The following is a 13,092-nucleotide window of genomic DNA, read 5'->3' as shown; positions in this document are numbered from 1 at the left end:
ATGCATATGATTGTTCAGTGGAATTGGTCCAATAGGGTGATTTTCCACTCTGTACGTGTGTGGTCTTGTAAAATGTCTCAGAGAGCTTTTTGGTTCTTGCTTACAATCTTTAAAACTGACCTGCACAACTCTCCCTAGGCCAAGAGTATCATGACCTGAGCCAAACCAGGCAACAGATAACTGTTATAACAGGCTCAAATTCAACATCTTTAAAAGTTTTTTTTAACGGATGATTGTCACAGACTTTTAGAGATAAAAACATGAACCAGATTAGTCAAGAATGATCAGGAGTGTGTGGTAATGTGTGTACAGTCACTCAGAGTCATTGAAAAGAAAGGTTCCTGAGAAAGAAAAAAGGGGGAAAGAAAATCGTAATATTTCAATTGGATGAAAACACAGGTCATTGTGATGTAATAAGATGGTCTGACAGCCATTGTGACAAACATAACAGAACAGATATTAACATGCAGCTGAGTGCATGATGCTGTCACCATGACTACTCCATGACCACCACAAAATTACATKATTTCAGAGCTTCTTCCTTAAGAAGACAGACTACAGCAGAGAGTGAGAGAATGAAGGTGTAAACCTACTTCTTTACAGCCTTCTGAGCTGGTTGTATCCTGTGTTTCTCAGACGAGCTGAGGGATTTTATCCAGAAAGAGGAGGACATTTCTAAATTATGTTTTGATTTTTGGGTTACTGTAATTTATACAAAACGTTTTGTAACATTCTCAATATTGTCTGTTTCACGCTTTCTATCGGGATAATCAAATAAAGTTGTAAAAATACTCACATTTGTGACGGACTGGAGCTTGGTATGAAAGACATCAAAACAGACAATGTAGCGGCAAGAAACATACACCACAGAAATACATTTCATTCCCAAATACATTTCATTCATTCCCATTCCCAAATACAAGTTTCATTCCCAAGTTTCTTGCTCAATGAGAGAGATTACAGAAGACATTAAGACTATGAAAGTATGAGAAGGTAAACCTACTTAGTCATCCTACGCTTGGTTGTTGAGCTGTTTGGTGAGCTGGTTGACGAGTATGACCTGAAAAAACAAAAGGTAATAAAATTATTACTTATCTTAAAAAGCTTTTAAAAATGTGGAAGAGATACTCACATTTGTGATGGACTGGAGGATGGTGTGACACTGAAATAAATCAAAATCAACAATGTAGTGACAAGAACCACATCAGATTCATTTTAATTTATTACAATTATTGAATGATGAAGAATGATTTTTAACCTGTATAGCACAAATTCTCAGAAAATGCAATTGTAATGTTCCATGTTTTTAATGTTCCATGTTTTCAAATAGGTATCCATCATGATCCCTTAAATGTGTTTTAGAATGAGCATCTTACTGTTTGGATGTAGGTGGTGTCTTTAAGGGAGTTCTGCTGATTTCAGGGTCAGGAACTGGGGGTTTTCTACATCAAATTAGAGATCAACTGGTAAACAACTGGCAGTCAAATCACATTCAATTCTAACTGTTCAGTTTCAAGGTAATAGTTTGTATCTCTACCTGGATGAGGTGTCTTTTCTCCTCTTTTGCCATATTACACAGAATACAGCAATGAGACACATTGAACCCATCACTGAACCCATCACTGCACCAATCACTGCACCTGTGAATAAGAGAGATGGCAGAGGTCAACTTCCCAGGTACACTACACCAAAGCCTCATACATGTAAATATGGCTCCGCACTACACCTGCAAGTTGAATAGTAAAAGAGCCAGTCAATAGGTTGATTATGACCTGTCATTATTAGAATAACAACCACTTACCACTGATCCTGTCATCATCAGAGACCTGAGATTGGCCTAGCACAGAAATACACAGGAAGTACTTCATCATGAACGCAAGCAGTACTTCATCATGAACACAGACAGTACTTCATCATGAACACAGGCAGTACTTCATCATGAACACAGACAGTACTTCATCATGAACACAGACAGTACTTTAATGGTGTCATACCGAGGCTCTGCATCTGTCCTCATGCTACTAGACCTTAGTGCTGCCTTTGATACCATCAATCACCACATTCTTTTGGAGAGACTGGAAACCCAGATTGGTCTACACGGACAAGTTCTGGCCTGGTTTAGATCTTATCTGTCGGATAGATATCAGTTCGTCTCTGTGAATGGTTTGTCCTCTGACAAATCAACTGTACATTTCGGTGTTCCTCAAGGTTCCGTTTTAGGACCACTATTGTTTTCACTATATATTTTACCTCTTGGGGATGTCATTCGAAAACATAATGTTAACTTTCACTGCTATGCAGATGACACACAGCTGTACATTTCAATGAAACATGGTGAGGCCCCAAAATTGCCCTCGCTACAAGCCTGTGTTTCAGACATTAGGAAGTGGATGGCTGAAAACTTTCTACTTTTAAACTCGGACAAAACAGATATGCTTGTTCTAGGTCCCAAGAAACAAAGAGATATTCTGTTAAATCTGACAATTCATCTTGATGGTTGTAAAGTCGTCTCAAATAAAACTGTGAAGGACCTCGGCGTTACTCTGGACCCTGATCTCTCTTTTGACGAACATATCAAGACTGTTTCAAGGACAGCTTTTTTCCATCTACGTAACATTGCAAAAATCAGAAATGTTCTGTCCAAAAATGATGCAGAAAAATTCATCCATGCTTTTGTTACTTCTAGGTTAGACTACTGCAATGCTCTACTTTCCGGCTACCCGGATAAAGCACTAAATAAACTTCAGTTAGTGCTAAATACGGCTGCTAGAATCCTGACTAGAACCAAGGAATTTGATTATATTACTCCAGTGCTAGCTTCCCTACACTGGCTTCCTGTTAAGGCAAGGGCTGATTTCAAAGTTTTACTGTTAACCTATAAAGCGTTACATGGGCTTGCTCCTACCTATCTTTCCGAGTTGGTCCTGCCGTACATACCTACACGTACGCTACGGTCACAAGACGCAGGCCTCCTAATTGTCCCTAGAATTTCTAAGCAAACAGCTGGTGGCAGGGCTTTCTCCTATAGATCTCCATTTTTATGGAATAGTCTGCCTACCCATGTGAGAGACGCAGACTCGGTCTCAACCTTTAAGTCTTTACTGAAGACTTATCTCTTCAGTAGGTCATATGATTGAGTGTAGTCTGGCCCAGGAGTGTGAAGGTGAACGGAAAGGCTCTGGAGCAACGAACCGCCCTTGCTGTCTCTGCCTGGCCGGTTCCCCTCTCTCCACTGGGATTCTCTGCCTCTAACCCTATTACAGGGGCTGAGTCACTGGCTTACTGGTGCTCTTTCATGCCGACCCTAGGAGGGGTGCGTCACTTGAGTGGGTTGAGTTACTGACGTGATCTTCCTGTCTGGGTCGGCGCCCCCCCTTGGTTTGTGCTGTGGTGGAGATCTTTGTGGGCTATACTCGGCCTTGTCTCAGGATGGTAAGTTGGTGGTTGAAGATATCCCTCTAGTGGTGTGGGGGCTGTGCTTTAGCAAAGTGGGTGGGGTTATATCCTTCCTGTTTGGCCCTGTCCGGGGGTATCAACGGATATCATCGGGCCACAGTGTCTCCTGACCCCTCCTGTCTCAGCCTCCAGTATTTATGCTGCAGTAGCTTATGTGTCGGGGGGCTAGGGTCAGTTGGTTATATCTGGAGTACTTCTCCTGTCTTATCCGGTGTCCTGTGTGAATTTAAGTATGCTCTCTCTAATTCTCTCCTTCTCTCTTTCTTTCTCTCTCTCGGAGGACCTGAGCCCTAGGACCATGCGTCAGGACTACCGGGCATGATGACTCCTTGCTGTCCCCAGTCCACCTGGCCTTGCTGCTGTTCCAGTTTCAACTGTTCTGCCTGCGGCTATGGAACCCTGACCTGTCCACCGGACGTGCTACCTGTCCTAGACCTGCAGTTTTCAACTCTCTAGAGACCGCAGGAGCGGTAGAGATACTCTTAATGATCGGCTATGAAAAGCCAACTGACATTTACTCCTGAATATTATTTGACCATGCTGGTCATTTATGAACATTTGAACATCTTGGCCATGTTCTGCTATAATCTCCACCCCTCATAGCCTGGTTCCTCTCTAGGTTTCTTCCTAGGTTTTGGCCTTTCTAGGGAGTTTTTCCTAGCCGCCGTGCTTCTACACCTGCATTGCTTGCTGTTTGGGGTTTTAGGCTGGGTTTATGTACAGCACTTTGAGATATTAGCTGATGTACGAAGGGCTATATAAAATAAACTTGATTTGATTTGATACTTCATCATGAACACATTAACTTCATCATGAACACAGGAAGTACTTCCTCATGAACAGACAGTACTTCATCATGACATCATGTTCCTGATCATGTCAATATATTACACATTGATCTATAGACATTTCTCACCAGTAATTGAAGCTGGAATCACCATGGAAGCATTCTTGGTGACATCACTGAAGGACATAGAAGCAACACACCTAACTTCTTTGTCAGTTAGACTGGACACTACCACTGTTACAGTAGTTGTCACAGTGACAGTTCCATTGGGATGGGTGACATCAACAATGGTTGAATGTTCTATTATCATGTCATCCCAGGTTACTATAGGAACAGGTCGTCCAGTAGCAGAACAGGACAGAGTGATGTGACTGTTGTTGGTTTGTGTGATGAGGAGTGAGGGTCCATACAGCTCTATAGGACAACAACATACACAGATCACAGTGAATGTAAATACTATAATGGTTTCATTTACATGATTTACGAAATTATTTCATTTAAATGATTTGCTAATAATTCCATTTATCAAAATGGTTGCAAGACATTGGATGTATGGTCTGATAAAATGGCTGCGTGAAGTTCTGAAGAAGTTGTTCTGGGTCAATCATTTACAGTACATTATGTTATCAGATTTTACCATTTACTTGGAGGCAGGTCGTTCCGTTGATAGCTCCATCTGGAAAGGTGTTAAACAGACACTTGTAGCAGGACTCGTCTCCTCTTGACACTCCTCTGATGATGATAGAGCAGTTCTGCAGTCCCTCGTCTTCAAACTCCACTTTCCCCTTAAAACGTACGTTGACATCGGGACCTCGTTTGCTGTAAGTGGCCACATTCTCATTCGCCCCAGTTGTCTCTTTCTGCCAGGTGACTTGACGCACGTCTTTGGGTTTCATGAGCTCACAGGTTAATACAGCATCTTCTCCCAGGGTTGCTGTGACAACCTGCTGTGTTCTCACCAGCTGAGAGAGCCCTGCATGAAGACAAACACAATAGTTCTTAGACACTAGTAGTACTCAGAATGGTCAGAAGGGGGAGTACAGTGGTAAGGGCAGTCCAGTCTACACGGGAGGAAGTTATGGCACCTGTTGTAAAACGATCAATTTCAGGATAGAATATACATGATATGTGCATAAGGCCACAGCACACATCAACATTAAAGTACCCATTAGAGCAACATCAATCATTCCATACAGTAAGAGTAATGAGCTGCAGCTTCAAAATTAACTGGTTTGCCAACAGTTAACACACAATACGCATGCACAGACAGACAGACAGACAGAATATAAACACTAGATGTCTTTCCTCCGAAGAAGGAGGGTGATGGATGGGACAACTTTTATTTATAAATAAAAAACATGAGACTAGGTGATTTTGTTTTGAAGCCACTGCACCGCCATTTTTGTACTCCTCCACCACTGTTTAAAACGTTTTGGAAGATACAGAAATTGTCACGTTCCTGACCTGTTTTCCGTTGTTTTTGTATTTGTTTAGTATGGTCAGGGCGTGAGCTGGGTGGGTAGTCTATGTTATGTGTTTCTATGTTGGGTTCAACGTGTTGCCTGATATGGTTCTCAATTAGGGGCAGGTGTTTGACGTTTCCTCTGATTGAGAACCATATTAAGGTAGGCTGTTCACACCGTTTGTTTGTGGGTGATTGTCTTCCGTGTCAGTGTTTGTTACCACACGGGACTGTTTCGTTTGTCTAGTCTGTTCCTGTTCGTACGTTCTTCGTTTATATGTAAGTTCTCATGTTCAGGTCGGTCTACGTCGTTTATTGTTTTTTTGTTTTGTATTCAAGTGTTCTTCGTGTTCGTCGTCTTGTTTAAATAAATCAACATGTATTCAACCAACGCTGCGTTTTGGTCCGATCCCTACACCTCCTCTTCAGACGAAGAGGAGGAAAACAGCCATTACAGAAATGTATTTATTCATGTCTACATTTGTTTACAGACACCTTGGTGCATAGCTCAGCTCAATGATTTTCAAGTATGTCACACTGTTTTTATGTATATGTTGAATTAGTCAATTTAACAGATTAAATATGATCAAACACTGTAGCCTCAAAACATGCTTTTTTATATCACAGGTCCTTGCATCCATGTCTGTCTATGAATTTGGGAGCGGTTACATTAGTCTCATAGTCTAGTACCGCCCTCAAGTGGCTTAAAGCCTCATGTATCTTGTCCTAGTTCTGTGAAACCAAAACGCGTTGTGCTGTGCCCAGCCTTCGTCTTACTACTTTTTGCTAATAAATACAAATTATTTAACAATTCAGAGTTGGTGGCTATTTACCCATGCAACAAGAAGATTGAGCTACAGCTTTAGTGTTGTGAAATAAACAGGTTTGTCAGTTGTAAAAGCACACAATTAGATCAAGAAATAGGCACTAACAATGTGCTGAGGAGACCAAGGCACAGCGTGATATGAATACATTCTTCTTTTAATGAAGAAACAAACACTAAACAAACTAACAAAGTAACAAAACGAACGTGAAGCTATATAAAACGAGTGCTGACAGGCAACTACACATAGACAAGAACCCATGAAACCAAAAGGGAAAATGGCAACCTAAATAGGATCCCCAATCAGAGAACGAAAAACAGTTGCCTCTGATTGGAGACCAATTCAGGCCACCATAGACCTACAATATGCCTAGACTTACAAACACCCCTAGACATACAAAAACCCTAGACAAGGCTAAACACGCATACCCACCCTCGTCACACCCTGACCTGACCAAAATAATACAGAAAACATAGATAACTAAGGTCAGGGTGTGACAATTGTGCCACTTTCAAAGTGGTAGTGAAATGCTGTATTATCAAGCATAAAACTGATATAACTCACCATGAGGGAGGAACATCACCAGAATAAACAGAGAGTTGAAGAGTGCAGGAGACATGGTGAAAATGTTATTTACTACTACAGTATTGAGATGAGAGAAAATTAGCAGGAATTAACTTCAGGTCACCTGCTCTATAGCCTGGGTACCAGTCTGTTTATGCTCTCTTGCCAACTCCTCATGGAACTGCCATGCCAACAATGTTTAGCTTGACAATGACAATGGAGTAGGCAAAAACACAAACAGATCTGGGACCAGGCTACCTCCTGCATAAAAGTGAAAGTAATCTTGCTCTCTGTATTCTGTCGACAGTCATAGGGTTAAGGTCCAAAGACTTAAGACACACCCCACCCCTCAGCCCTCAAAGTAAGTGGACACTTCTGATGTCGTATCATGACGTCTGACGAGTATACACTTGCAGGGCAAGGGGCGAGGGAGGAAGAAATTATTTTTAAATGGACCACCCTTGGCCGGAAATTCGTCACTCGTTCATCCCGAGATGATTGTGTTTTCAGCCACTGGTGGCTTGTGGGTGCTTTATATGCGCTACAGTCAATTATGATTGCATGTCTACTTATATTAACTATATCATGATTAATATATGCCTACTGTAAGATAGTTAGTAAATTAGTTGACTAACTAACGTTAGTCAGCCTAGCTGGAACTTCTGGAGGGAAATGTTTTATTTATACAATTTTCAAAAGAAAACCAAACTAAATCATATTTACTTTTACGAAATGTGTTTGTGCCATCATGTGCATTAGTAGCACAATTTCTAACTTATTTGCATTCGTTTTTACTTACACTTGTATGTTGACTTCTCCAGTGATGTTGTTTTTAAGTTTTCGCTGACTTTTCTTAGCAGATGTACAATCGTCACAAATTGAATTATGTGGAGTTTCAGTCCCACAAGTGAACATAATTGTACACTCGCAAAGCCGACTAAAAACAAGGGCTGAGGGGCTTACGTTGCAAACTTCCCTTGCTTGGCTAATCATTGGGAACACCCTCCAAGATGGCGACAGGGATTCCCCCAAGGGCATAAGGCAAGGGTAAGTGGACAAGGGTGTGTCTTTTAAGTGTTTGGACCGCAACCCTGGTTCAGCTCGATCAAAAACGGATATCAAACAATCATCATCAACATTGATACACCAAGTCTGGAACTAAAAGGACCCTGAACAGCTCCTACCCGGAAGCCATACGACTGCTAAATGGTTAGTCCAGGTAGTATTTGGTAAACTTTTTAACTATCTGCGTTGTGTAACGAATGTCGTCGGGAGAAGGAGAAGAGGACCAAGGTCCAATTACCTTGTACCCCTGCACATCGACTATATTATCGTTACTCATTCTGTATTTATTATTACTTGTATTATTACTTGTTTTATTACATTTCTATTATTTCTCTATTAACTTTCTCTCTACATTGTTGTGAAGGGCCCCTAAGTAAGCATTTCACTGTTAGTCTACATATGTTGCTTACGAAGTATGTGACATACAACATTTTCTTTGATTTTGAAGTATTATGCATTGCACTGACAGAGGAATCATAGATGAGATCGGACAACAATGTAACTCAATAATACATGATGTAGGACAAGTTTATGAAAATGCATTGGAGAGATGGAGCACATGAGAACATACACAATATCTGAAGACAGTGGGCCTGGCTTCAGCTTTTATCCCTTCTCTGTGGTGTAGGGTAAATCAACAATGTTGTCATGGGGGACAAAATGAAGCCGTAGAGAGAACACTGTGTTCCAGCGAGCTCCCGTGGCATTCGTAAATGTATATTGTTTAATTAATCTCCTAGCTTGAAAAAGTAGTAGAATTGGCTAAATAAGTTATCCTACAACGAGTCTTGACGGTTATTTCTCAAAAATCTCCGACAACATGCCCAACAGAACTACTAAGAACTCGACCAAAACCACCATCCCTGTAGATGTGCGGGAGGAGCTAGCTTACGTTAGCGAAGCTAACACCATTGCGGATCCAGGCACAATGGACCTGGTGATTCAAAAGATGACGGATAACATTATTAAAGTGATCGATGTTAAGATAAGAACGGTCTTGGAAGCAATAGCAGGCCATTCAGCTGAATTACAGAGGGTTGTCAAACGTGTCGATGAGACGGAAGGAAGAATTCTTCAACTACATCTATGGGCGAGAACTTCAACTACATCTATGGACACTAAGATAAAAGCACTTGAGAAACAGGTGCGCAAAATGGCGGAGCACATTGACGACTTGGATAATCGAGGACGCAGATGCAATATTCGTGTTGTGGGACTCCCGGAAAATTCTGAAGGGACACGTTCAGTAAAATGTTTTGAGGAATGGATCCCTGACTACCTACAAATGGACACTAAGGCTGGTCGTGTGAAGCTGGACAGAGCCCATCGCTCTCAAGCACCGATACCCGGTCCCAACCAGCACCCACGGCCAGTGGTTATAAAGTTCCACAACTTCACCGACAAGCACCGCGTCATGGATGCGGCTAGAAACATCGGTTCTGAACGTAGTCAACGTAAAGGTCCAAAGGTCTCATTCTTCAATGATTATTCCCCAGCGGTTGTACGAAGACGCAAAGGGTTTGATGAGGCGAAGGCTCGACTCAAGAGAATGAAGATGGACTACGCACTGCTGTACCCGGCCACATTGAAGATTATGGTCAACGGATCGCCTAAAAAACTCTACACACCTGAAGAGGCTGCTACGTTTATTGACTCTCTCAGGTAAATAACTTTAAGCTGCACCTCCGCAGCATTGGATAACTTTTTTAACATTTGAATCTGATCATGAAACAGTGGTGTGAGTTCTCACATGCTCCGGTTCAGTAATATTCGTATTTTTATTATTTTACTTGCTAAAGTAACTGCCGCTATAGCTCAGGCTGAGATATGGGTGAATCTATATTGGTGCCCAGGCTTGGTTTTAGGTGGAAGAGCCTCAATCTTCTTCTATTGATTTTAATTTCCATATATATAAAGGATGAGGCAATGCAGACTTAAGAGTCTACATTGGAAAGTTGAAATCCCCTGCATGTTAGCTAGTGGGAAAACCCCTTTTGGATCTTTACATGTTTAATTTTTGGGTTTAGTATAGTTAGAGTTCAGGGTTCATATCGTTTGTTTATGCTCGGTGAGATAGAAGAGAGTTCAACACATGGAAAAAGGTACCACCCCACTTCTACAGTAGGATTCAGTCTGGATATTGAATGGTCAAAGTGCAATGGCAGGTAACAGACTGCGTGTATGTACATGGAACATTAGAGGGAGCCATAACCCCATTAAAAGGAAGAAGGTACTGTCTTTTTTTGAAAAAAGAAAATATTGATATTGCCCTGTTGCAAGAAACTCATTTGGATGATAAGGAGCATCTGAAATTACAACAAGGGGGGTTNAACTTCAACTACATCTATGGACACTAAGATAAAAGCACTTGAGAAACAGGTGCGCAAAATGGCGGAGCACATTGACGACTTGGATAATCGAGGACGCAGATGCAATATTCGTGTTGTGGGACTCCCGGAAAATTCTGAAGGGACACGTTCAGTAAAATGTTTTGAGGAATGGATCCCTGACTACCTACAAATGGACACTAAGGCTGGTCGTGTGAAGCTGGACAGAGCCCATCGCTCTCAAGCACCGATACCCGGTCCCAACCAGCACCCACGGCCAGTGGTTATAAAGTTCCACAACTTCACCGACAAGCACCGCGTCATGGATGCGGCTAGAAACATCGGTTCTGAACGTAGTCAACGTAAAGGTCCAAAGGTCTCATTCTTCAATGATTATTCCCCAGCGGTTGTACGAAGACGCAAAGGGTTTGATGAGGCGAAGGCTCGACTCAAGAGAATGAAGATGGACTACGCACTGCTGTACCCGGCCACATTGAAGATTATGGTCAACGGATCGCCTAAAAAACTCTACACACCTGAAGAGGCTGCTACGTTTATTGACTCTCTCAGGTAAATAACTTTAAGCTGCACCTCCGCAGCATTGGATAACTTTTTTAACATTTGAATCTGATCATGAAACAGTGGTGTGAGTTCTCACATGCTCCGGTTCAGTAATATTCGTATTTTTATTATTTTACTTGCTAAAGTAACTGCCGCTATAGCTCAGGCTGAGATATGGGTGAATCTATATTGGTGCCCAGGCTTGGTTTTAGGTGGAAGAGCCTCAATCTTCTTCTATTGATTTTCATTTCCATATATATAAAGGATGAGGCTATTGAGTGGCAATGCAGACTTAAGAGTCTACATTGGAAAGTTGAAATCCCCTGCATGTTAGCTAGTGGGAAAACCCCCTTTTGGATCTTTACATGTTTAATTTTTGGGTTTAATATAGTTCGAGTTTAGGGTTCGTATCGTTTGTTTATGCTCGGTGAGATAGAAGAGAGTTCAACACATGGAAAAAGGTACCACCCCACTTCTACAGTAGGATTCAGTCTGGATATTGAATGGTCAAAGTGCAATGGCAGGTAACAGACWGCGTGTATGTACATGGAACATTAGAGGGAGCCATAACCCCATTAAAAGGAAGAAGGTACTGTCTTTTTTTGAAAAAAGAAAATATTGATATTGCCCTGTTGCAAGAAACTCATTTGGATGATAAGGAGCATCTGAAATTACAACAAGGGGGGTTTGGGCAAGGGTTTTTCTCATCATTTACATCCAGAAGTAGAGGTGTAGCAATTCTTGTGAAAAATAACTTACCACTTAAGGTCTTGAATTGTGTGAAAGATAAATTTGGTCGATTTGTTATAATTAATGGTACTTTACAAGGGCAGAACATTTCCATAATGAATATTTACTTCCCCCCTGCCCACCCCCCTGATTTCCTCACTAAGGTATTTCTAGACTTTTCAGAATTAAACTCAGACACTGCAGTGGTTGGAGGAGATTTTAATTGTTTGTTGAACCCCCTTATTGATAAGTCTCCCAGCGGTATAGCTTCACTCTCTCCTCGAGCTAAGTCACTTAAAGCTATTTGTGATGATCTGGGGTATGCTGATGTTTGGAGAACTTTTCACCCCTCCAACAGAGAGTTCACTTTTTTCTCTGCACCTCATGGATTTCAGACTAGAATAGATTACTTTTTATGCACAGGACGTCTTTGCAGTCTGTTTTATCCGCTAGGATAGGAAGCATAGTCATATCTGATCATGCGGCAGTGATCCTGGACATAAAACTCAACGGGGCATTCAATCTGTCAAGACATTGGAGGTTGAATACAACCATCCTTAAAGACCATACATTCACATCATATTTTATTCCAGAGTTTAAAGCATTTTTCTCTATTAACTCTCAATCAACAGATAACCCCCTCGCTCCTTTGGGAAACCTGTAAAGCGTACGCCAGGGGTCGGATTATGTCATACACAGCCACTAAGAGGCGGAAAAAGCGTGAAAAGCAAAAAACGTTAGAGGGTGAATTAGGAACTAAAGAGAAGGACTATATTAAAACTCCCACTCCTGCCCTATTAAAGGAATTATCAGTTCTTAGATCAACGTTGGACTCTCTCCTAACACAGGACGCTGAAAAGAAAATGAGATTTGTCAGGCAAAAGCTATATGAACATGGCGATAAGCCAGGACAGTACTTGGCGTTCCTTGCTAAAAAGAGAGCTGACTCACAGTCAATTGCTACTATTACTAATTCTGATGGCAATCATTTATATGAAAATAAATTGATAAATGACTAATTTAAGAAATTTTATGCAAATCTTTATGCCTCAGAACTGCCAAATGATGCACCCAAATTAATGGAGAACTTATTTTCTAAGATTGAGCTCCCTACTATCTCCGAAGAACAGAGGTCTCTCCTTAATGCCCCTATTACCGAGGAAGAGATAATGTTCGCAATTAAGAATCAGCAAAATGGTAAGGCCCCAGGACCAGACGGGTTTTGTAGTGAGTTCTATAAAGAGTTCCATGGCCTGATCCTTGAGCCATTGCGTGATATGTTTAACCACTCATTTTCAAATGACCAGCTCCCTCAAA

The 13,092-nt window shown here is 41.4% G+C and overlaps 1 protein-coding gene across 2 annotated transcripts; it reads right to left on the bottom strand.

Moving 5' to 3' along the window:
* Window positions 1–398: 398 nt before the first annotated feature.
* Window positions 399–7,279, bottom strand: LOC112074257 (OX-2 membrane glycoprotein-like). Of its 2 annotated transcripts, XM_024141454.2 has the most exons (10): window positions 7,094–7,277; window positions 4,881–5,216; window positions 4,373–4,657; window positions 1,802–1,837; window positions 1,538–1,640; window positions 1,377–1,442; window positions 1,133–1,162; window positions 1,004–1,060; window positions 797–814; window positions 401–641 (listed from the first exon to the last, which is right to left on the bottom strand). In XM_024141454.2, the coding sequence occupies exons 1-10, from the start codon at window positions 7,146–7,148 to the stop codon at window positions 590–592; spliced, it is 1,038 nt and encodes a 345-aa protein (XP_023997222.2). In that variant the 5' UTR covers window positions 7,149–7,277; the 3' UTR covers window positions 401–589. The 2 variants fall into 2 exon arrangements, with proteins under 2 accessions (XP_070296549.1, XP_023997222.2); XM_070440448.1 differs by lacking the exon at window positions 1,133–1,162 and having other exon boundaries at window positions 399–641; window positions 7,094–7,279.
* Between the last annotated feature and the right edge of the window lie 5,813 nt (window positions 7,280–13,092).

The sequence above is a fragment of the Salvelinus sp. IW2-2015 genome, unplaced genomic scaffold (genome assembly GCF_002910315.2).
Source record: "Salvelinus sp. IW2-2015 unplaced genomic scaffold, ASM291031v2 Un_scaffold2551, whole genome shotgun sequence".
NCBI lineage: Eukaryota > Metazoa > Chordata > Actinopteri > Salmoniformes > Salmonidae > Salvelinus > Salvelinus sp. IW2-2015.
This window is presented reverse-complemented; position numbering and strand designations above follow the sequence as displayed.